Raw genomic sequence first — 25,659 nt, forward strand, 5'->3', positions numbered from 1 at the left:
TTAATTAATTATATTATATGAAAATTAGATCCACAATTGAGCTGGTAGATTTATGTGTTTCTTGTGGGCTTTGGGCCTGTTCTTTAATCTGTATTTGATTGTACAAGAGGGCCTATGTTTTGGATATCTTGGGAAATTATGATAATGTTTATGTTATCTGTGATACTCGAGTCTTCCCAAACCCTAACAAATCATAATTTATTATTATTACTATGATCCATAAGCCCATGACGACTAGTGTATTCCCTCAACCCAGCAACTAATTTTATTTCGTTTGAAAAAAATTCGGCGTATTCCACTGTCCATTTTGCAGATGCCAAATTCTAACATTCAGCGTATACGTGCCCGCCACCCTTCTCATTCTCATCTCCTTATAATATTGGAGCCAACACCATTGATAGTTCGACCAAGAGAAATCACAAGCCCAGATGAATCAATTCACGTTATGGATACCTTTAACCTTTTTCTTCACAATAATGTCGCAGATAAACCTTGCTATCAGTCAGATTCCAACCACTCTTGAAGGCCCATTTAAGCCAGTAACTCGCACATTTGATTCTTCATTGCGGAGAGGCAGTGATGATTTGCCAATGGATCATCCACGTCTTAAGAAGAATGTAATGGGAAACTTTCCGGAGCAGATATCATTGGCTATCTCTTCACCAACTTCTATGTGGGTTTCTTGGGTCACTGGTACTCGTCTTTACTATTTCTGTCAAATTTTGCTGATTTGTTGAGACGGTAGCTTGGTTTGTTAGAATTCCTGAATGGGTTATCATTCCCATTTCTTTTCTTGCTTGTGTTGTTTTAATTTTATTTGAGGCGATAGAGTAATTTGGCCGGATTCCTTAACTGGTTTGATTTGTGTGTGGTGGTTCAGGGGATGCACAGATCGGTTCTAATGTAACTCCTCTAGATCCTGGTTCTGTGGCCAGTGAAGTTTGGTATGGGAAGGCAAGTGGAAAGTATACAAGCAAACAGAAGGGGAATTCAACTGTTTATAGTCAATTATACCCATTTGAGGGACTTCTGAATTACACTTCTGGCATCATTCACCATGTCAGAATTGATGGTAAAGAAAATATTTCTCTTTGATTTTCAGAACTTTCATCATTATAGTGATGGGTCAACTGGGATTTTGACAACTGAATCAATTTAGATGTTGTCTGTTAAATTACTTGATGGGAAAATAGTAAATATGATTTTATCTCTTGCTATTGTAGATAATTAACAATGCTATGCGGACATTGTTGATGTAGCCTTAAACATCCAATAATGCTTGTCTCCAAGCTGCAAAACAAATAAGCATATCTTTTTTACAGGTGTTTCCATATTCAGAAGTTAGTTTTCTTGCAGGTCTTGAACCTGGGACGAAATATTATTATAAATGTGGAGATAGCTCTATCCCAGCTATGAGTGAAGAGCATGTCTTTGAAACTTTACCATCACCTAGTCCAAATTCATATCCTCATCGAATAGCTGTCGTCGGGGATCTAGGCCTTACAAGTAATTCTTCAACAACATTAGATCATTTGGTCATGAATGATCCTTCATTGGTTTTAATGATTGGAGACTTGAGTTATGCAAATCAATACCGTACAACCGGTGGGAAAGGAGTCTCATGCTTCTCTTGTGCATTCCCTGATGCACCCACCAGAGAGACATATCAACCCCGTTGGGATGGCTGGGGAAGGTAATCCTTCTGATATGAATTACAACAGAATAATCAAAAGGTCATGACTAGGAATAACAATATTGTTGATAATTTAAACATGTTGATGAAATCCTGGACTTGAACGTTTTTCTCTTTTTTCCTTTTTCCCCAATATGGTTGGCTATATTATGGTTTTGGATCGGTGTATATCTGTATGAAATTAGTTTCATACAATTTTATTGTTGAAAAGCTTATTTGGAATTTCAGGTTCATGGAGCCACTAATATCAAGAGTTCCTATGATGGTCGTTGAAGGGAACCATGAGATTGAACCTCAAGTTTCTGGGATAACTTTTGAGTCATATTTGACTAGATTTTCAGTTCCATCAGAGGAGTCTGGCTCTAAAAGTAGCTTCTACTACTCTTTTGATGCCGGTGGCATACATTTTATCATGTTGGGAGCATATGTTGACTATAACAGTACTGGTAACAGAACGTTCCTTTTTCTTGATAAATACCATAGTAAAACCCAACATGTTTACTTCTCCTGGACTCCTACAATGTTAGGATACATGTCTAATTTCTGAAGCTCAAAATGCACTTTTCTTCAACTAGTATTGTTCCATTGGTCTCAATTCCAGGTTCTCAGTATGTGTGGTTAAAGGAAGACCTAAATCAAGTAAACCGCACTAAGACCCCTTGGCTGGTAGCTGCATGGCATCCACCTTGGTATAATAGCTATTCCTCACACTATCAGGAATTTGAATGCATGAGGCAGGAAATGGAAGCCCTTCTCTATCAATTCCGAGTTGACATTGTTTTTTCTGGTCATGTAAGTATGGATCTACTCTATTCAAAATCCCTAAATGAATCTGTGCTGGCAACTCTATTATAGAGTTGTGTGGTACTATAAAGAATAATGACTTCATAGTATTGATTTGAGGGAGGGACATTGCATGCTCAAACACATATTCTCAAGTCATAGGAAGAAGGAGAGAGAGAGAGAGAGAGAGAGAGAGAGAGTAATAAATAGAGGAACCTCAGGCTTGAGAGGTGCAAGATTCTAGGAAGGATATTGATTCTTGAATTGTGTAATTTCATAATCCAATACAATTACTGTTCTATTTACAGTAGTAACCTATTTAATTAGTTATAAGCTACTCAAATGCTCAGTAGTAACCTATTTAATTAGTTATAAGCTACTCAAATGCTCAATAAGAAGGAACCCCTGTTCCCTTTTTCATATAACATCACTGTACTCATTCCTAACATATTGATAAACATGTTAATTGCTAACGTCACCTCTCCTATCATATTTATATCATGACACAAGTAGGATATTACGGAGCGAACGTAGGCCATAAAAATTTATGACATTGCTTTATGTCAAGATTATCTTCGTCTGTGTCATATCAACTGTCTGCTGTGCAGGTGCATGCTTATGAACGGATGAATAGAGTCTATAACTATACATTAGACCACTGTGCTCCTGTTTACGTAACAGTTGGAGATGGTGGAAATATTGAGAAAGTTGAGGTTGACCATGCAGATGACCCTGGAAAATGTCCTTCAGCTGGAGATAACATACCAGAATTTGGGGGAGTATGCCACATTAATTTTTCTTCTGGCCCTGCTAAGGGCAAGTTTTGTTGGGATAAGCAACCAGAATGGAGCGCATTCAGAGAAAGCAGCTTTGGACATGGAATACTTGAGGTATGTGCTTAGAGATTTAAATGTCATGAACTCCTTTGTCAGTTTCTACCATGCAATATCCTAGAGATTAGTATACTTGTTCACTTTTAAAGCTGCATATGTCTTGTAACTGGCTACAATGCATTTAATTGAGTTTGCTTTGCCATGTTATTCATAGGCGACTTATCTTACAAATCAGTTCATATCTAGACAACACGAAATTACATCTCAGGCTTACACCCGAGTACTTCACATGAATTGAGTTTGATTTCCTACATTATTCAGAATTGACTTGTCTTGTGAATTGTTCACATACAAACATCATGATTTGGTTGTGTGGAGCCATAAAAAATTGAGAATTGAGAAGTTCAATTTTTTTCTCGTCCTTTGCATGGTATATCCTAGTATTTCATCTTCTGGAAATAGCTCTACATTTTCGCTTATGACATCATTTTTTACCAACCTCAAATTTTGGTGTCATTAGTTTGTGTTAGACTGTACTATCTGTTTGCTAAAAGCGAGCCTGTGTGTGTCTTTGCTTGTGTAAACTCTGTCGTGGATGGCTCATTCTTTTGCTTAAACTTCATGCAGTAGCATTCTTGGTTAAATAATATCTTTTTTTGGACTTGGTGCAGGTTGTGAATTCAACTTATGCTTTATGGACTTGGCACAGAAATCAGGATATCTACAAGAACAGTAGTTCTGGTGATCAAATATACATCGTGCGGCAGCCTGAACTCTGCCTTCCGCCCTTCCTTCAATTTCCTCCGAAGTGATTTCCATATCCAACCCCTCATGCCTTGCTGACCATAATATTTTCTTCTCTCTTCCTTTCCACGTCATATTCTGACATGTCAGTACTAATTCTTTTTTTTTTTTCCCTTCTTTCTTGTAGGAATAGGGCAGTAACTACTATACTCAACTGGGAGGGTAAGAAACAGAGCAGCTGATATTTCCAAGTGGATTTGGTTCACAACAATAATTGCCCTGGTTGCCATTGTTGTTAGCTGATCATCATCATGCTGATTCAGCACTTTATACAACCTATTCAAAAGGGTAAAAATAGCACGCTTGGACAATGCTTATTTTCAATATCATCATAAGCAGTTAAACACTGTCTTTACAAGAAAAACAATTTATTCGGATTATGCCAATCATCCCATTGTGTAATTGTGCTTTTGGTCCCTCTTCTTGATGATGATGATCATGTTAGTTTCTATTGAAATACGAGGTATGCTACAACTCTACTCTTGTCTGGTTAAGAAACTACCTTTTATTTTTCTTTTATTATTATTCTATTCCATCAAATAAAGAGGTATATTATCCCAAACAGAGAGACGATTTTGTCTAATAAATTCTCTAGCCAAAGTATGAGCAGCTAAAGAGTAGCATTATGACGAACCCATTTAACAGAAATATCAGTTTTAGAGTCTACCAAAAATTTACAATTATTCAAAACTAAATCCCCACATAAGATAATTTAGCAAAAATACTCCTCAAGTGCCTGTTTAAACCCCTGCATAAGATAATTGAGTAAAAATGCTCCTCCTTCTTTCTCATCTCTCGAGTATAAATCATTAAAGTCTCCCGAACAAAATCACGGAAGAGAGCTTCTACGAGATAAAACTCGAATAAGGTTCCAAAACTGACGTCGTCGTTGCAATTCCGAAAATTCATAATAATTAATAAACCTCCATTGAACATTATCTTTCGAAACAACTGAATCAATAAAATTTGAAGAAAAGCCAACCACAGAAACAAATACATACTCTTCCACATTAACGAAAGGCCTCCTCCCAATCCTTGTCCATTGACTGAGAAGTAACCATCAAAATTTACAAAACTATGAAAAAATTTCATACGAGAACTAAGAGTTTTTGTTTCCATCAAAAATAAAATGTTCGACTTGTAACTAGTAATCAAATCCTTCAATGCATTAACTGTCCGAGAATTGCCGAGTTCTCAGCAGTTCCAACACAGAACAATCATTACTTTCGGCTATCCCGACCTTTGACGGGATGAGCCGCTTCACTGTTGCCTGTCAAATTAACATTCGCAGGGGTGTTGTTAGAGGTATCCTGTTGAGAGGAAGGAAAAACCTGTAACAACATTATATTTAATGTTTCTTGACCGTTTTTTAGCATCATCATTTATTCGAACTACAATCTCCTCATCAATCTTATCAGAACTGCCTTGGCCTACAGAATTATTGACTATGTCCATAATATGGTTCTCAATCTCCTTATTTGCAATGGGTTGACTTTTACCAAATAAGGAGAATTGCCTATTATGTGCTGCCAAATTAGTGTTTTCAAAATTGCTAGTTAATGTCAATTCTGCCACAAATCCCGACGGCGCAAAATTGTCAGAATCACGCAGCCACAGACTTGTCGGTCTCTGGTTCCGACGAACAGGTGCTCTGAGGAATTCACCCTAACCAAACTTGATATCTTCTTTCTTCAACTTCAGCCGCAAGTTACAGAAAGTCTCCACATAACCCAGTTTTCCACATAGATAGCAAAAAATAGTCAGATTTTCATATTGAAATTTCACAGTTCCAACAAACTTTTTTTGCAGTTTCAAAGGTTATCGAATGTCCAAACAAATTTTAACTCTCATAGGGTCAAGCGACATAGCTGAAACATTTTTCATATTATACTCTTTATAATGGCCAACAAAATTCCCGACCAATTTAGCTAGCGTCTCGTTATAATAATCAGAAGGGAGGTTTTTAATCAGAATCCAAAACTCAGAATGAGTTAGAGGGATATGGAGAGTATTTTCATTACCTTGTATCTCCCTCCAAACAAGGAGGAATCGATTGTACAACCAAGGGCCCCATTTCCTATATTTTTCAAAATCAACATTATTACAAAACTGAAACAGATATCTAACATTGTTAAAAAATTGAAACAAATATCTTTTTGCCTCTAATTTTATAATAGATACCCCTCTAAAAGATATCATAAATTTGCCAAAAATGTCTGCATATTTTAAAAATTAATTAAATTATATGTGAGAAACATCTCCGCCATACAGAAATTATAAATGACGATCGGAATATTTTTGGAGCTCTTAATAGAGAGAAGAGTAAAAAACGAGAATATTGAGCCACAGGTACCACAAGGGATCAAGTTATATAAAATTAGTTTGCGATTGTTCATGATTATAATTTAAATACTAAAATTTTATCTTATAATAATAATAATAATAATAATCTTAAATTCCCCTTTATTTCAAATATATATGTATATATATAATTAAAAATTGTCCATTAATGATTGAAATAAAATTAAATCTTATTAATAATTCGTTTTCTATATTTTATATTTTAAATTGATAATTTAAAACTTATTAATAATAAATTTATATAATTAAATAATATAATAAATAATTTACATTGCACACAAGTAAAATAATAAATTAATTTACATGACATGCAGACAAAATGTTTAGTTAATTATAATTTTAAAATTACAGATATTAAATAATTGTGATTTTAAATTTATAGAAGCTAAATAATTGTATTTTAAAATTACAAATATCAACTAGTTATAATTTAAAGATATAGATATTAATTAAAAATAATGCCGTTTTAATCGATGCATACATTATAAGGCTTAAATAAATAATAAGATTAAATATCAAATTGTTTTAAAAAATAATAATTAAATAATTAACAATTTAAAAAAACTTACCGTATCGAACCTTTAATAGAATCATCATCCAGCTCACCCATCACCGACCGGCAACGGTACTCATTCAATCGCCCAACGGTCACCCTCTCATTGAATTGCTTTGTTTCTTCTCTCTCTGTGCCTCTCATCCTCTCCACACGCTCCAGGCCCACCCTTCTTCAATTTCACTTCGCTGCCCAGGCCCAGCCTCCTTCTTGGTTGGTCAGCCAGTTAGGCAGTTAGCTCTCCTTCTTTACATCAAGCAGAGCCATCTTCTCATATTCCTCAAAACTCTTTTTTCTTTTCTTGATATCAGGCACGCCCAGTTTTTCTTTTCTTTAGCGCTTTTGAAGAAAAGGGAACAGAAAACAGATGGGTGGTGAAGGGAAAGTTTTCACCTTAGCTCAAGTGTCTGAGCACAACAATCCCAAGGACTGTTGGTTGATTATCGGCGGCAAGGTGAACTGTTATTATTATCCATCTGAGATTATGATACCTTTGCTTGTGATTGACTTGATATGCAATTTTGTACTGGTATATGTTTGTTCATCTATTGGGCTTTGGGTGTATTTGCTTATCTTGGCTTGTTCGTTCTGTGTGCGTATTCTACTCTGATCTATGAATATTCCTTATGTCTATTTCGTTTTAAGCCTCCAAATATTGTTACAAGTTGATAATTGCAACATGCACTGGAACTAAACGAGTTCAAAAGAGATTTTGAAAATTCTGCATATTGTGTGAGATTTGCATATTCTGACACGACATTTGGTTATGGAGGTGAAAGCGAGTGCTTTACAGTGTAAAATGCTTTTAGCTTATCAGATTACTGAAGGAATTTTGTTACCTTGCGCCTGCTAAAACTCATCATGATGTTTTCCCTCTATTAGACAATCTAATTCTGGTTGTGCTAGTTCTTCTCAACTTTGAATCCATGTCAATTTCATTAATGGTAATTCATTTGTATTTTTCGTTGTCCGTTCGAGACCCTTGACTTGACTGCGTCCTGTAACAAATGAACTTAGCCAACTTCCAACAGCTAAAGATCTGGCCTTTTTCCCCCTATTATCATCTTACGTATTGCCGAGGATAGATAGTACCTGGCTGTTTCAAGATTTAATCTATTTCAACACCACCCCAACTCATCATCTGTAGCCATGAGGGGATCTCTAGAGTTTGTCTGGTATTCTAGGCAAAAACATTGCTCTTGAAGAAAAGGAGGTTTTGGTCTGGAGACAGGAAGCAAAGTAAGAAGTGCAACTATATATGAGCTCATTCTGCATTAGGTTAGCTTAATATCAGGCAGATAATGTGATTGGGATAATTAAGAATTATGATAGAATAAAAGGACTTAAAAATTAAGCCATTGTCTCAAGTGGTAGGAGGGAGGGGCTTAGGGGGTGGGTATTGAGGAGCAGCGGGGCCACTTAATAAGTGCACTGTTTGCCTTTGATCTCCATCTTATCGCATGGAAGGCGGTGGTTTTTGCTCCTACTTGTTTCTAAGCTTAACCAAAGGGGTTCTTCATTTTTACTAGAATATTAGACATTATTATTAGATACTAAGCTTTAGGCAGAATATCAAATATCTTTTTAATCATCAACTGTTGGGGATAAAATGTCTCGTGATATTATTAGTGTGCGATAACTTCATTATCCATTCAATTTCGATTCCTTGCAATCCCTATTTCATGTTTATGCATCATTCTGGTCAAGCAATGGGAAGCTTTCTCCTTTTCACGTGGATGATGGATCCAAATTTCTTCTGTCACAAGCTATTTAAATCTCAAAGAAATAAAGCTAACTTTGAAATAAATTTTATAGGCTCATTAGTTTTGCAACTTCAGTTGTTACTTCAGGGTTCATAGAGAAACAGTTTTGCTTCTTATCTGAACCTTTTTAATTTTTTGAAACAGGTTTATGATTTGACAAAGTTTTTGGAAGACCATCCGGGTGGTGACGAGGTTTTGTTGTCTGCTACAGGTGCAGTCTCAGCAGTGACCCTTCAAAGCAAACTATGAATAAGATCAAGTCTATCACTTGATCAAGACACACTCCATAGAATGACATAATGTGATAATTGTTTTGCAGGGAAAGATGCAACTGATGATTTTGAGGATGTGGGTCATAGCACGAGTGCTAGAGAAATGATGGATCAATACTATGTTGGAGAGATTGATCCCTCAACCATCCCTAAGAAGGCTACATATAATCCATCAAAGCAGCCTCACTACAATCAGGATAAAACCTCTGAGTTCATTATCAAGCTCCTGCAATTCCTGGTTCCCCTTGCTATACTGGGTTTGGCTTTTGGCATCCGCATCTACACAAAGTCAACTTAAAATGCTTTGAATCCATAGTATGATAAACACTTGAGAATTTATTGATGCTATTAGAGACTGTCCCCTTTGTCTTAGTTTAGTGTAGTAATTAAGCTTATTTGTTTGGTGTCTGGTCATGCCACTGTGTCCACGTTTGGCATCATAGAGATGAGAAACTGTGGTGCTGGTGGCTTTCCTGACATCTGTGTCCCAGTTATCCTATTATTTAGAGCTCTCAGTTATTGGAAATGAAAGAACCTAACTGGTCTTATTTGTCGTTCACATGTTGGGTTTGTTCGGTTGCAATTTGCAGTTTTATCTAATCTCGAAACAAAATGAGCAATGCAATTAAAAATTGGGAGAAATGGAATCCTGATGTTTCCCAAAATTACTCTCCTAACATCTAATAAATCAAATTACTCGTTATCTCTGCCGACCTCAGTTTATCTATAAATTTCTTAAACACTGGAAATTCCTCTCTGGTTCTGAAATTTTATGATCATCCTCAGCTGGGTTTACTTCACTTATTTCAAAGAGCTCAGTCTTTGCTAAAATTGAAGGCCATGATGGACAATGGAGCTTAACTTGAGATAATGCTCTCATATATGTGCTTTCTATTGGAGTTTGTTTGAGTATGGTTCCTGAACACAACGCAAGAATCAAATCAAGCGGCCAAGACTTTGCAACTGCAGCAAGCTGTGCAGCAAAACTAGAGCCCAAGTAGATTTCAATTGTTGTGATTAGGTCAAGCATATAATTGGCTAGTTCAAAAGCTTCTGGTGGAGGTGGTGAAGCGCTTTTCAGTAGTGTCTTGAAGTATAAGTTTGAGAAATTTGGCTGCATAGCTGAAAGAGCTCTTTCAGACATAGAATAATGTCTTTCAAATCATCCTCCTTAATTTGCAGTCTTTCCATATACTGTCGTCACAAGACAAAGATGAGAAAGAAAGCCCATTGCAGTGGAATCTACAATGAACTGGAGAACTGCAGCAAGCATATTCAGCTTATTTTGACATTGTTTTATGTTCATCGCGAAGAGATCCTACATAAAAGTTGCAAAAACAACTTGTCTGTCACAAGAATATTTAAGCATATGTACAACATTTTGGATCTCATTCAAAAATCTGAAGATGGTCTCAGTTTGCAGTCGTTACTATTCTCAAATTAAACAGCAGTCTGAAAAGCAATGCATTCATCTTACCATTAATATTTGAGTTAGAGGTGTCAGGTTGGTATTTCCTTTACTTTACTGCCTTATTGACTAACGGGAGTAAAGCGCAAAAGATTTTTTTTTTTTCTTTTTCTTTACTAACAGGAGAAATATAAATATAATTTAATGGAAGTCCGTTTCAGTTTATAAAATTAAAATTAAAATATTTTATTTATATAAGACATAATATAAGAATATGATAATAATTATCTAAAAAAAATATAAATTCATAGCGTTGAGGGAAAAAAAAGGAAAAGCTTGAGAGTGAAAATGATAATAATTATTAATGACGGTATAAATTTAATATAAACATTTAATTTAAAAATTATTAAAATTTATTTATATAAAAAAATATATATAATATCCTTCTCGACTTTTGGGTTTCTCCTGGCGTGCGTCTTATTGGAGTATCAAACGTGGCAAACTGGCAATTGGGACTTTTCTTTAAAAGCTCTTTGATTTTATATGGTCAGATTCACTGGCACTGAAAGCAATTAGAATCTGTTTTTCATTTTGATTTTGGAGTTACGTCCGTCCATCCAACTGTTTACGTCAAAATTACAATGGAAATCGTGGATTAATACAAATTACGTGTTTGTTTGGTTGCGAGACATCATCATCATCATTAAAAATAGTCTTATATTGTTCCTACCAAGTTAATTTTTTTACTTTCCTTTTTTTATTTATCTTAAACTTCTGAATTAATTTTTTCAGCGCTTAAATTATATTAGGATTTTGGTAAAATTAATTTTAATAATTATAAATTTATTTTTATCATTTATATCAAAATCAAAATAATATTTTTTGATAATAAATAATACAATATTTACGAAAAAATAATTGGAAAATAAATATCTGATCACCGCCACGTGAGATTTTGTTGGCATTGGTTTGATTCTCAGACACAGCCGACCTGTGGGTTTTTATAATACGCTCCTCTGCGGTCAAAATTCATCCGATTCTCACAGGAAGCTAAAGTCTAATTGTGAGAAAAAGATCACAGCCAAAATCGACTAATCCATCCACGTGCTGATTAAACCAAACCCCATATACACTAACCACACACAAACATTTCCTCCTTACTTTACAGTCTGTTTCATCTCTGCACCCCAAACTCCATTTTTTTCAAATTTCCCTCACCGATCGCTTCATCTCTGTTTCCCTCTCCCTTCCAAAAATGCATTACAAGAACCTGGGTCGCTCAGGCCTCAAGGTCAGCCAGCTTTCCTATGGCGCATGGGTCAGCTTCGGCAATCAGCTCGACGTCAAGGAGGCCAAGTCCCTCTTGCAGTGCTGCCGTGACCACGGTGTTAACTTCTTTGATAACGCCGAGGTTTATGCTAATGGAAGGGCCGAGGAGATCATGGGTCAAGCGATCCGTGAGCTTGGATGGAAGCGCTCTGACATAGTTGTCTCTACCAAGATCTTTTGGGGAGGTTCTGGTCCTAATGATAAGGGCTTGTCCAGGAAACATATTGTGGAGGGTACCAAAGCTTCGCTCAAGAGGCTGGATATGGATTATGTTGATGTGATTTACTGTCACCGGTGTGTATTCTTTGGCTTTTTTATTAATTTTCATCTACACTTCATTTTCTACTTATAACTATGTAATTTTTTTCACCTCTTTGAGGATTATATTGATGTGATTGATCATCGCATATCAGTAGTTCTTTTTTCTAGGTTTTAATTTGTAGTAATATTTGCTTACATATTTTAATGATTTTTGGCGGCATTCGTGATTCTTTTATTTTAGTTTGAAACTGTTTACTTTTATTTGAAACTGTGTTGATTTTTCGGCTTTAACTAGGAAGAGTCTTGATGCGAATGGATATATTTGGTTTATAGGGTGTTGGTTATTGATTTCCGTTAATGGTGTCTGATTTGTCTTCTGATGTGGCTTTCTGATCTTATAATATATATATTATGCAGCATATGATTTTGCAGATATAATTTACTGGCAGTAGTCTAGCAATCTTTGCAGTTCTCATTGCTTGTTTGTAGTTGTTACATATGGGTTCTTCTTATATATGTAGATATATTCTGTGTGATTGGTATTTATAGTTGTTAGTTTTCTGATGTTCTGGTTGAGTAAAAATCCTATAGATTTGTTAAAGAGGTCTGATTTTGTGGCATGTGAATGTAATTTGCTGTCACAGGTCAGACTCCTCGACACCAATTGAAGAAACAGTAAGGGCAATGAATTATGTGATTGATAAGGGTTGGGCGTTTTATTGGGGGACCAGTGAGTGGTCGGCACAGCAGATCACTGAAGCATGGGGCATTGCAGAAAGATTGGACTTAATGGGGCCAGTTGTGGAGCAGCCAGAGTATAATTTACTGTCTAGACACAAGGTGAAGGATTTTCTCCGGAGTCAAAATTTTAACATGTGATTTTTGTTTTTGGCACTGGAAATGTCTTCAATACAGTTCTCACAGATTAGTAATTTTTTCTGTTTGAAGGGAATGTATTAATGGGTTGTTAGGAACTTATGTTAACTTAGATTGTCTTCTGTGTGCGTACGTTGTTTTAGCTGCTCCTGCACTCAATATGAATAGTTACTTTGTCCTTATGGTTCTATTTTAAAAGAAATTAGGCAAACACCTTCGTCCTGAAGATTTTCCAAATTCAATGAATTGACCTTAGAGTAGCAAGGAATTGTGTTTGAGATATGAGAAGTATGGGATGACATTTTTCAATCCACAATTCCTTCGAGTAGCATTGCACTTTTTATTCATATTTTGAAACACTTGAAACCCCGCTTGTTGTGTATACTAAGTTGGTCTAGAATAAAAGGTTCTGGTAGTGTTTTCTGGCTAATAAGTTGAGTGTTCTGTGTCTAGTTTACCCACCATTTTAGGCCTAAGGTTGCCTGCAAAATATTCCCTTGAGAAAAAAACTTCTGGGGAATTTGCAGATTTGTCAATGATGGTTCAAATAAAAAAGCAGCAGTAGCTGCAGCGAAGCAAAGAAAAGAACAGTAAGGAATATATTTGTAGGGTGTTGATATTGCGGTAGTGGTTGCTTTTTAAAAGCAGTTGCAACTGCAGCACCAAACAGACTTGCATAAGCTTCAGGAGGTTTCTCTTCTTTCAAAGCCTCTGATGGTTTTGAATTTTGAGGCTGATGAACCTACAGGTCCCTTAGAATAATAATATATACAATTTTGAACTTTCTAAGGGAAGTGGTTTTTTACATCAGCATTTGCAATGCTTCGCCATAAGGGATGAAGTGCCTAAATTTTAGTGTTACTAACTGTCTTTCTTTATTTCTAGCCAAATGGACGATTGTTTGTAATTTATAAGCGTTCTCTCTTCATTTTTTACTTGATTTGCATTGTAATGCAAGTGAAATTTCTTGGGAACTGCCACTAGTTCATTTATTGTATCCTGTACAGTGATAATAAGAAAAAAAAATTTCAGCTCTGCATTTAACCATGAGAACTTAATTTTGTTCTCCAGCTACATTGGATTCATAAATATTGATATTTCTTTTATGATTTGCGTATGTCTTGTCCTACAGGTTGAGTCAGAGTACCTCCCTCTGTACACCAACTATGGCCTGGGTCTCACCACATGGAGTCCACTTGCATCTGGGGTGCTAACTGGAAAGTATGGCAAGGGAGCTATACCTTCTGATAGCCGGTTTGCACTGGAAAATTACAAAGTAAGACTTGTTTGCATTTGTATTTTGTAGGTCTTCTCAACAATCATCGCCAACTTTTTTAAACTAAATGTCTATCTCCACTAGCTTTTTGTTTTTACAGCTCTCTCATTGATAATTTTATCCTCATTCTTCACTTAATTGTGTTGGTTTTCTATTTTTGGCTTATTGGACGTGCACAACCCCTGAAATGCTATAATGATGTTTTCCAATTTATTTTTTAAAGGCATGGAGGGTCCACAATCATTTGTCCTCCTCGTGGTAGATTTTCCTTAGTGAGTTCTAATACTTTATGAATTTTTCGGAACATCTACATGATAAAATTGATATTCTGTGATTTTGGTTGCCAAATAATGCCACCTTTTGGTCCCAATGATTTTTGTTTCCAGCTTGGACTTGAATAATTTCTTCATGGCTCATGTATATATTAGTAAACTTTCTGGTGCTTGAATTAGTTAAATTCAGCTATAATTGTGTTTTGTCTTTTCTTATTTCGTTTTTTTATACAACTCTAATCTGTATTTTATGCTTTTTAGAATCTCGCTAGCCGGTCACTGGTTGATGATGTTCTGAAAAAGGTTAATGGTCTAAAGCCAATTGCTGATGAACTGGGTGTGCCTTTATCTCAACTTGCAATTGCATGGTGTGCTGCTAATCCAAATGTCTCATCAGTTATTACTGGTGCTACTAAGGAGTCTCAGGTTAGTTTCAATTACACAACTTCTATTAAGAATTAAAAGGGCAACTGAAGTGCTAAGGTATCGGATCCTTAGACAGAGTTCACTTTATCATGTAAAGTCTGTAAAGTACCTTTAGTACAGTTTGGACTTTGCTAATTAATTAATTTTAGATATTCAACCATTATATATGAGTGATGCTATACATTGCTTGGACCTTAACTTGTTATTGAAAACTTGTAATTTTGAGGTTGTCTAAGTTCACTTGTATCTGGGGAAAACTTCACCAACCAAATCAGGAAAATGCTATTATTTTGTCTTTCTGATTAAGATGAGTTATCCTATCTTTTGTGACTCTTTAACTTCCTAGATTCATTTACCCTTCTAAGTGATACTTCCATAAGATGATTAGAGAGCCCTTCTAGTATTCAATGGCTGCTTCCGGAGTGCAAGGTTTTTCTTTGACCAAATATTGTAGAACTTCAAATCCATTAAGTTAAATGTATTTCTATGTACTGGTTGCTTATATAATTGCTTGCCAGTGTTAAAATAAAAATCTGATCCCTAATTGCGCTGCCATTTATTTATTTATTTTTATTGTGGTTTGCCTGCCCTTTTTGTACAAATGAGTTGAAGCTGATATCTGCAGGAATTTACTGCAATCAGTGTCTTATTGTTCTGGTTGCGGTCATAATGCTGCACTTATACTCTCTTTTGTCCACCAAGTGCTACAGCTAATCATCCTTCAATGCTGATTGTAACTGTGATTGGTTAGATTATCCTGTTGAAACTCATTGGTATTATTTCCTGTTTCAAGCTTATCTCTATCTTCTCAGTCTTTTGATGTCCGCATAAAAACTTGTTTTATGATTAGGTAGTAGATATGCTTAACATTTGCAATGATTTTTAAATGTGTTCAAGGGTGCATATTTCTCCATATCTAGATTTCCATTTCATATAGAAATTTACATGTGCTATGGATGAAATCTTTCTAGATATTTAGTTTAAAATGAGCTGTAATTCAAGGACTGCTGCCACCTAGGCTTTGTACTGACCTTCAGTTCATCTATTTGTACTCTGTTTGTGACATCGATTAAATGTTGTTTCCCGCCTTGCAGATTCAAGAGAACATGAAAGCTATTGACGTCATCCCCTTGTTGACTCCTGCTGTGATGGAGAAGATAGAAGCTGTTGTGCAAAGCAAGCCAAAACGTCCAGACTCGTTTAGGTAAATCACTGGACGTATACGGTTTCTAGGGTTTCACAAATTATGGGGCGGATACATTGTCCGGATTCACCGGAAGGGCAAAGCTCACGCCTTAATTCTGATATCACTCATTGTGCCTGGTGTATTTTCTTTTATAAAATCTAGTTTCATTGCCTTGGGAGTTTTCAGAAATCCACAATTGATTTTCATGTGTGGGAGGTTCCTTTTCAGATTTGATTTTTTGTTTATGGGTTGGCGGATGTGCTTTGATAATGATCTCAATGTTGAATTGATATGAACTGTTGTCGTAAAAAGATATCAAATATTCTTCCATGTGAATGCTTTCTTGCCCTTTTTTAAGTAATTATGATTTTAATTATTTTCATTTTTAAATCTCTATTTTAAGAGAGCTGAAGAGAAAATTAAATTGAAATTATAAACAAAAATAATACTTTGAGGGCCTGTTATTCAACAAACTGACGTGATTTTTATATCCGTTTAATCAACACCAATATTTATTTATTTTGATCATTATGAATCATAATCTTTTGCTGCTGTATCTTCTTCGAAATTCATGATCAACCCTGGAAAGTAAATGAAAAGGCCCACGAGCTGCAGATATTGTTCCTCACCACTGTGGCATGGCTAGCTTGAAAGATTACGAACACAATGTGACTAAATATAATGAGAAACCCATTAAGTCCCATGAAGATAACTTTGGGCCTGTTTGACATTGTTGTTTTATCAAGTTATTATTTTAAAACTGCTATATGGAAAGATTAATTTATCTATTGGGTAATAAAATAGAAGGCTGCTATTAATATAAAAAAAAGTTCTTTATTATGTGTTTTACAACTCTGCCCAGATGGAGAAAAAGGAACGGCCCACTTTGGGCAGAGGGAGCATGAGGGACTTGGCCGTAGAGAACAAAAGAAGAAAAACTAAGAGCAGAAGTCAGAGAGAAAAACATGAACTTCCTTTCTAGATGACAAAGCATTTGGAAATAAATGAAAATTTACATTTCCTCTATAAGTTAATGTACTGTAAAGGTTAGGTAGGAAAATGCTTGTAAAGTTGTAGCTAACGATCTTAAGTAGTTTTATGAAAGACATTCCATGTAGAGATTGATAACAAAAGAATAACGGGATCATGATACATGTATATAAAATATGAAAAGGTTCTAGGAATCAAGTCATTTGGCCTGGTCATGCAATAGAGAAGCCAGACTTATGGAAGATGTCCCAAATAGAAATAGAATAATGCACACTTCCGACCTTAGAACAGCTTTTCCACACTTCTTCACACAAACTAGGAGAATCAACCACGACCTATTTAGGCAAGGGTAAGAGGCCGAATTCTTACATGTTAGTCTTCTTTTCAGTATATTATAGAGATAATAAATATGCATATAAAAAGATAAAGTAACATAAATATATTACAGAGATAATAAATATGCATATGGAAAGATAAAGTAACATAAGACACACGATAAATAGAGTATAGGCTAAACCTGTTCACCATTAATGAGTCACATGATATTTCTATTAAAAGTATCCACATCCTATTTGATGGGATTTAGCACTGAATACCATCAAATGGATCAACTAGTATATATATATCACCAATTTAATTCCAGAAAAAGGATTTTCCCCTCCCTCTTGTACACATAAAGGGAAAATCATCAAATATCTCATCTCAGGACTTTCCAGTAAGTTTTTCTCTTGCCTTTTATTTTCTCTTTGTCATTTTTTTCTCTTGAACTCCATTAAAAGTCTCAGAGCTAACTTGAGCGTCGGAGGGTTTCTTCCTGGTGCATTCTCAGTAGACCCTTAATTGTCCTCTCATATTTTGCAAGTTTCTCTTCCAAAATTGAATATGGAGGGATTTACACAAAATCACTGAAATATCTACCTCTCCTCAAATTAATCATAAATCAACGACCAGCTCATCGAATCAAACCTCTATTCAGATGTTCGTATTTAGCCATCCTGCCAAATCTCAGCATCATCAGTGATGAAAACCTTCTAGATCAAAACATATGAATATAATCCATAATCCTTTCTCTAGTTTTTGGTGCCAATTTCAAGTTTTAATTCTTAAATTGGAAATTAGAAATCATTTTTTCCAGTTTCTTTATTTTTTGAAAATTTTATTATTTAGTGACAATACACTACTAATTATGGGTCGAAAACACTAATATTTTTGGTTGATTATTATTTTTTTTTATTTTCTTGACAAGATTACGGAACTGAGATTTACATCAATATATTTACTATTAGAATAATCTTGCTGAGTGTACCTGACGGCTTGACTTTCTTTATCTGTGGCATGACAATATGATGCATATGAATTTTGCTTTTATCTTTTTTCTTTTCCCCCTCATTTGTTTGAGTAATAATCAATTAAACACTGATTAAAAGCAAAACCCACTTACCAATTCAGCTTAACCTTTGCAATTATGATTATGGAGTTTTCCAAATGTGCATATTGAAATAGTAATTAGGTGGGTTTTATCTTATCCTTTCATTTCAATGTCCTATCTACCCCATTAATTGATGATTAGAGACAATGATAAAACAGGATATTAAATTAATTAAAGAAATTACAGGAATAAGATCCCCTAAACACCAATAACCATTGAAATGCTTAATAATTCTTTTTTTTTTTTTTTAAAATCCCTTTTGACTTTGCAAGTTGCAACTTTTTGCTAGCTTAATTGAATGTGCCATAGAGCTCCATCCATCCAGTTTTGTCTCCCATTTGTTTTTTCCTCCACTAATTTTCTTTTTACTCTCCTTCAAAATTCGACATTGAAGGCTGATATCCTGAGATCGAGAGAACAGGTATATAGTGGTTGTGTAAAATTTAGTTAGGGCTTCGTTTGCTTGTCATGTCTAACGGTCTTCTTGCTACAGTCTCTGTCGGACAGGTCCTTACGTACGAATGGCGTCAGACGTCATTTTCATATTAGACGGCCATTTAATTTTCCCGACGCGCATGCAGACAGAACTGCGAGGTGACTGGGTCTGCTGTCCTACATCATGTCACGTCATTGAGTTGAGTTCATGGTTGAGATACCTAAGCGTGCAAACGGCCCAATATGCTTTATGGAGCTATGTCTGGGCCGATGGGTCAGTCTGGCCTGATGAAAAAGCTTTTTTAATCTTGGATTGAAATAGTCTTCACGAGTCCAACCTCCTTATTAGACGTGTAAAACCCGACGGTTATCAGAGGCCGATTCTATCTTTTGAAAATAATAATTTTGTCTATTCATAATAACTTTATTGTTTGGCTGGGAGGGAGCTGTAATGAAGTCCACTATACACCTTGTCATCATTCTCTATTCTCTACCCTTTAAAGTCGAAGAAAAACTAAATTATCTCCCGATTGGCAAAATATTGTGATCATTTGAGCATGGAAAATTAAGAACCATCATCATCAATAGTTGGAAAAGAAGATTGCCAATGAAGTAATTTCCCTTGGGTTTACATTGTATGGGCCCGAGTGAAATTTCTGCCGACATATTATTTGCCTTGAAATTACATTTTCATTGGTGATGGGTCCAAAATTATCTGACGTGGAGCAGCATCAACCAATTAATCTGAGGGTTTTTGAAATATCTGAATTGGATCAGCATTAATTAATGGGAAATTAATTTGTTGCGTTTGCAGATAAATGGCCCAATAACGTGTGAGCAAATGAAGGCAATAACAAAAGTGTCCTATGATGTCCTTTAGGTGCTGTCGGTTGCTTTTTTGTGTCCAATTACAAATCAGCATTTGCTTCCATTTTTGGCTGGTGTTGGTGTCTCATCAACCCATCAAATAGGGGAAAATGTCACTTTATTAATATTATAATAGTATAACACATTTTTTTATTAAAAATTTTAAATTTTAATTTTAAATATAAAAAAATTTAATTTTAAATAAAAGTATTTTATTTTTTTAATTAATTTGCTCGAAAATTTATATTATTTAAATTAATAAAATTTAAATACCTAATAATTTATATAAAGAAAAAAAACACAAAATTAATTTTATTTATTTTTACTTTAAAATTTTATAAAATTATATTATTAACGAATAATAATAATTTTTAAATATCATATGAGATATTTTAAAATATTTAATTTATTAAATATTACATAACTGAATTAATTAACCGCTAAATTCAAAACTAATTTCGACGGTGTTAATATTCGATGGTATAGTCTGGCCAGACATCAGTAGACATAAAAAATTAAGTAATCCTTATTCTTCCATCAGCGATCATTTCATTCTTTTTATTGACGAGAATAAAAAAGAAACCAATTTATTTCAATTTCGTTGGCTCTCATAAATCAATGACGCCACCTCATATGGAAAGTACTGATAATGGGAACACTAAGGTGAAGACATGTGTAAATCTCAAAATCGTCAGCATCACAAACGCATGCGCGATTTATCAAAATTGTACAATTTCTCTCCCCTCATCTCAACGTAACTAAATTCAGTGTACAATTATAGTACACAATCTCTACTAAAAATAGATACGCTTTGGTTGCTGAATCTGTCAAGTTATTCATTGCCCGTCAATATTAAATCTTCTTGTAGTGATTACGATGCAGATCAATGGTGTAACAATCAATTAATTAATAGATATATAAATTAAAGTAGATATTTTTTATATTTTCTTAAACAAATCTACCGGCGCTCACAAGCTTTTCATTTTCCTTTCCTTTTTTTATTCATTTAATTTTAATGAAGTTTTAAACAAAAAAAATCTCAAAAACAGTTAAAATTTACTGATATTTTTATAATATATTAATTTTTAATATTATTAATATTTTATAAATTTGATCTACCTTCAATTGTTGATCAAATTCTAGCTGAAGATACAGTAGTTGGTTGCAGTTGCTTCCATGACATTTACATAAGGCGCCCACGTATATATGATACTTTAGGATTTTTGAGTTCAAAATGGATTCAATTAGACTCATAATCATCCATTAATTGAGAAAACATATACTCATGCACCCTTTTCTCTGTTTTCTTTTAGTGTAAGCAAACTTCTCATGTTCTTCCTCCTTATTGCGTATCAGCAGATTAGCTATCATATCGATTTTAAGTTAAATAAGCATATTTACACAAAAATGAAAACAAGCATACATGTCCATATTTATAGATCCATGTACACGATCTAGTCTTAAACCTATACAAAACTACAATCTACCCCTTATTAATCTGCTGAATAATATGTAAAGATAGCACATACCAACTCCCTATAGCTAACCTAAAACTCAGCTTGCCCACTTAATTCATCTTCACTAACGAAAGTGCCATGAAATCCGTAAGGCACTCTTGTGGGCAACTTCACAGTAGCTACTTGCTTCATGGTTGATGCATTTATAATTACCAACTCGGACCTTTCTTTCATCTCGTCCCTCACGTAACCCATTACACATCCTTCATCTTCCTTCCCAATTCCATCGTTTTTCGCCACGAAAAATGGCTCACCGCCGAACCTTCCTTCTCCGTACATAAATTTAGTTACTTCTCGACTCTGCAGATCAACCTTAGCAATACCACAACACTTTGGCCATGGCTCCGCTATTGCCAAGTAAACGAATCGGGTTTTCTCACCCAGAAGTTTACGATTTACTTGTCCTGCTTCCAAATTCATCCCCGACACTACAGCCGTCCGCGTCGACTCTCTGGTATTCAAATTCAACCGTATTTCGGACAATTCACTTTGAACTGGAATTTGGGATTCGTTGAAGATGGAGTCTGGAGGATTCATGCATGACCCTATAACCACGATAATTTTGTCACCATTGCTGGCAACTTCTTCCCACGAATTCCACAAATGAAAGCAAAAACAATTTGGCACATCAGTCCATAGTATCCTTGATTCATTGTCGGCATTTTTGGGCAAAACTCCAAATCTTGTAGCCTTGTTTCGGTCATATATTACGGGTGAGCCGCCTCGAATCATCTCGGATAGTTTGAATACCACTTGATGATCAGGAATTACTACAAAATTTCGTGTAATGGCGAAATCGTGGATCATTGTTGGCTGATCTAGTGAAATGCTCAGGTCACGTGACTTTTTCCCGTGCCTGTCAAACTTGAAGTATTTTAAGTATGGTTTCGTTGTTACGTTGTAACTTAGTGCATGCAACCCACCCGTGACGGGGTCCAGTTTAGGGTGTGCAATCATGGAACAATTAAGTTGATCACGAAAATTGTACCGTTCGATTGTTTCGAGATCACCATCACCCTTGATCTTTACATGGTAAGGAAGGTCATCCTCGGACAGGGCCAATAATCGACCATTGAAATAAACCAACCCGGCATTTGCCACGCCACCGCCTCGTGATCCGTCAATCAAGCCGAGACCAGCTCGAGCCATAAACATCATCAGCCGAGCCAAGCCCAAGTGTCCATGCAACTCCCCTATTGGCTTAGGAAAAAGGCTCCTACCCAATGCGGCTTCTTGCTCGAACCGACTTGTCCGGGTGTACCTGCAGCAATAGCTGGCTCGGTTTCCAGATTCCAATGTAACCGCATGAATCATACCATCACCATCAAACAAGTGGTGTCCACCTGTGGGCGCATAGACAGGATTAGCACCGTTTCGCAAGTAAACTCCACGTAAGCTGACCGTAATCTGGCCTACAACCTCCAGGCCATGACGTACGGGACATTCCCGAACCGGCGCGAAATTACCTGATATTTGAACTACTGGGTCAACGGTTTTCGGCAGTTGATATTTTCTCTCCAGCGGTACAAGAAGTGAAGCCTCTATTTTGTCCAAAGCTGAGGCTGCAAGCTTTTGAAATGGGTTTAAGTCACTTGGGTAGCTGGTTTTATGCGGTGGTAAGGGTGTGCATGGTTCAACAGGCTGAGGTTGAAGCAATGGGGGTACCAATGTTTCGTGTAAGGATGGTGGCGAGAGCAGCAGCTGCTTAGGAGGAGATATTTTCTTGGATGGATTAATGAGGATTTTGCAAGTGATGAGATATGGTTTTTGAATTTGAAGCTTGGGGTCTGAGGTTAGAGAAGTGATGAGATATGGTTTTTGAATTTGAAGCTTGGAGTCCGAGGTTAGGGACGAAGCGCTTATGGAGACGTGAGGATTATGAGAGGCTTGCATCATTAGAATCAATGAGAGAGAAATGGGGGCGGAGACGAGGGGGTGGTTCCATAGAAGATATATTTGATGCTTTATATAAAAGTTTCAGAAAGAGGTGGGTCGCTGGAGAGTAAGCTGGCAAGTGAAAGACTAGACACGTGGGGATGAGGATGAAGAATCATCCCGACATCCCGACCCTATTTCCTCCATTATCAAAGCTCTTGGAATAATTACTGCACAAGAATTTATTTTTATTTGTCATTACTTGGCTTCGGCCGCTTGCATTGTTCGTATAAAATGATAAATTAATTATAAATTAATGTATAAATGATAAATTTCAAAAAATTGAAATCACTTATGTAATTTTTTCTTAACTTAGTATATTATATCAATGTCATGTAGTAATATAAAATCAGAGTTGTACTATATATAATTAGTCCATGAAGGATTGCAAGTTTGGAAAACGGTGGAAGAAAATTTGAAATTTGGAGGACAAATTACCTATTACCAATTACCAAGTTTGAAGATATTTATTGAAAAAAATTAATTATTTGAAGATATTTATTGAAAAAAAATTAAATATATATGCAAATTGTATTAGAAATTGAGTTACAGAATTGAACGTTGGCATGTATATATATCAGAATTAATGTGATGTAGAATTTATTTTTAGATTTTCGGCGGACATGCGTCAAGTTGATTGCAAAGTTTGTTCCTTCACAATTAAAAATTTATTACTTCAGGATTTCATAAGGGCGGCTCAAAATTTTCTGTGCCAGGAGAACTTGCTGATGCGAAAATTAATTTCCAGTGAGAATGCAGGCTAGGTGCCACGTGGTGAAGCCATGGACTCGTCATCATATTTTCCCTTTCTTTTTCTTTTTGCTAAATTATCTCTAAAATTCCTACTTTTAACACTCTTACCAATTTTAATCGACTCTCTCTTTTTTAATGGATTATTTTATTTTTATTAATTTTAATTTCATTTAAAAAGCTTTTAATTATTTTATTTTTTATTATACAAATTTCTTTGCTGATAAAAAAAGAAATAGGTATTTTTTAAAAAATTTAAATAAAAACAGCGTTAGCCATTCGGTTTGTTTCTTTCAGCTTGTTTTTAAATCTTTCTTCTCCAAACTCAGGCAAGCTTACAGCAAATCTTCACGTGAAAAAAATAATACCTGTGTTTTTTAAATGTTCAATTACATGATCATCGTAATCTGACTATCACCATCCGCTATTTTCCAACTGCCAACTGTTGTTGTTATTTGTTGACTTCCTATTTGCTACACATGCCAAAATATGTTTCCTATACACGTGTTAAATGGGGCTTCGAAACCCACGTGAACACCAACATGCAAATAATACTTTAAAGAAAAAAACAAACTTCTGGGCTGCCGCTGTTAATTCATTTCCTCAACCATAATAAGTATTTTGGTTGTTTACGAAGTTATTGTTTCGCCATGTTCTATTTTTCATTCTTTCGGTTTACTTTGGATTTTGTATCACTAGCAGCCAAACCACCGTAACCAAAATTGATAGCCAAGGGTAATCATAGTCGAAATATGAGAGAAAGCGAGAGAGAGGTGTGAGAAACCGCTGTCAGTCTCAATTTTTTCATCGGCAAAGCGCAAGCTTTCACGTCTCTTCGCCGCTCGCATATTATATATATTTGTATTTTTTCTGTTTTGATTTTTTTTATTGATAGTTAGATTTGAATATAGTTTTTATTTTTTGGTTTGATTTCTTAAGGATTTTGTGCGTTTGAATTGTCTGTGTTTGTCCGAGGAGAATTTTCCTAGTCTAATATTGACAATTTGAGACCGTAATGTTACGTTCAGAAAACTACTCTTAACAAGCTTTCAATAAACTCTGTCGCATTCCCTCTTTGGTGTGGCGATTACTTTTCTTGGCGATTCAAGCTTTCTTTTGCTGTGATTTGGCTTGTTGATCATTGCAGAAAATCAGCCATGGCTGGATCTGCTACTCGTTGATTTGGTTATTCGTTTCTTACTTTTGTCATCTGAATATTGTGTTCTGATTTTTTATATTGATGTTGTGCTATTTTTTTTTCAGATATGCATGTTATTTTTTTTATTATACTCCTGTTGATCTCTTCATTTTATCTTATTCTAACGGAGATCGTGGTATCAGTGATTTAATTAGCGGTGGCTGAACATCCGGTGACGCTGTTTGGGGTTGTTTTGATTCTCTGAATTGAATTGCTCTTGTTTGGATTGAATTTTTCATATGGGCTTGTATCTCCTCTTTGATTCAATAAAAAATATTTAATTGAAAAAATTGTATAAATTAAAAAAATTACGAGAAATATAAGAAACTTTTTTATAGTTATTATTTTATACTTTTATTTTAAAGATATTTTTACAAATAAAATTACAACATTAATGGAGATTTTTTTAAAATAAAAATTCAAGAGCACGGGCTTGCCTGTG

General features: G+C 35.2%; 4 protein-coding genes across 4 annotated transcripts; 3 read left to right on the forward strand and 1 right to left on the reverse strand.

Moving 5' to 3' along the window:
- Positions 1–253: 253 nt before the first annotated feature.
- LOC110601627 (purple acid phosphatase 23) lies at positions 254–4,632 on the forward strand. Its single transcript, XM_021738832.2, has 8 exons — positions 254–693; positions 881–1,072; positions 1,357–1,693; positions 1,922–2,139; positions 2,295–2,485; positions 3,085–3,366; positions 3,981–4,117; positions 4,241–4,632. Exons 1-8 carry the CDS (start codon positions 429–431, stop codon positions 4,293–4,295), a joined length of 1,677 nt encoding a protein of 558 aa, XP_021594524.1. The 5' UTR covers positions 254–428; the 3' UTR covers positions 4,296–4,632.
- A 2,437-nt stretch (positions 4,633–7,069) lies between these two features.
- LOC110602690 (cytochrome b5) lies at positions 7,070–9,620 on the forward strand. Its single transcript, XM_021740266.2, has 3 exons — positions 7,070–7,481; positions 8,935–9,001; positions 9,110–9,620. Exons 1-3 carry the CDS (start codon positions 7,395–7,397, stop codon positions 9,358–9,360), a joined length of 405 nt encoding a protein of 134 aa, XP_021595958.1. The 5' UTR covers positions 7,070–7,394; the 3' UTR covers positions 9,361–9,620.
- A 1,875-nt stretch (positions 9,621–11,495) lies between these two features.
- On the forward strand, positions 11,496–16,432 carry LOC110602147 (probable voltage-gated potassium channel subunit beta). The gene is made up of 5 exons (XM_021739579.2): positions 11,496–12,093; positions 12,705–12,900; positions 14,069–14,212; positions 14,746–14,910; positions 16,005–16,432. The coding sequence occupies exons 1-5, from the start codon at positions 11,726–11,728 to the stop codon at positions 16,116–16,118; spliced, it is 987 nt and encodes a 328-aa protein (XP_021595271.1). The 5' UTR covers positions 11,496–11,725; the 3' UTR covers positions 16,119–16,432.
- Positions 16,433–21,162: 4,730 nt separating this feature from the next.
- LOC110601295 (9-cis-epoxycarotenoid dioxygenase NCED6, chloroplastic) lies at positions 21,163–23,258 on the reverse strand. Its single transcript, XM_021738378.2, has one exon. It carries the CDS (start codon positions 23,228–23,230, stop codon positions 21,365–21,367), a length of 1,866 nt encoding a protein of 621 aa, XP_021594070.1. The 5' UTR covers positions 23,231–23,258; the 3' UTR covers positions 21,163–21,364.
- Positions 23,259–25,659: the final 2,401 nt, after the last annotated feature.

This window comes from Manihot esculenta, chromosome 15 (assembly GCF_001659605.2).
Source record: "Manihot esculenta cultivar AM560-2 chromosome 15, M.esculenta_v8, whole genome shotgun sequence".
Lineage (NCBI taxonomy): Eukaryota > Viridiplantae > Streptophyta > Magnoliopsida > Malpighiales > Euphorbiaceae > Manihot > Manihot esculenta.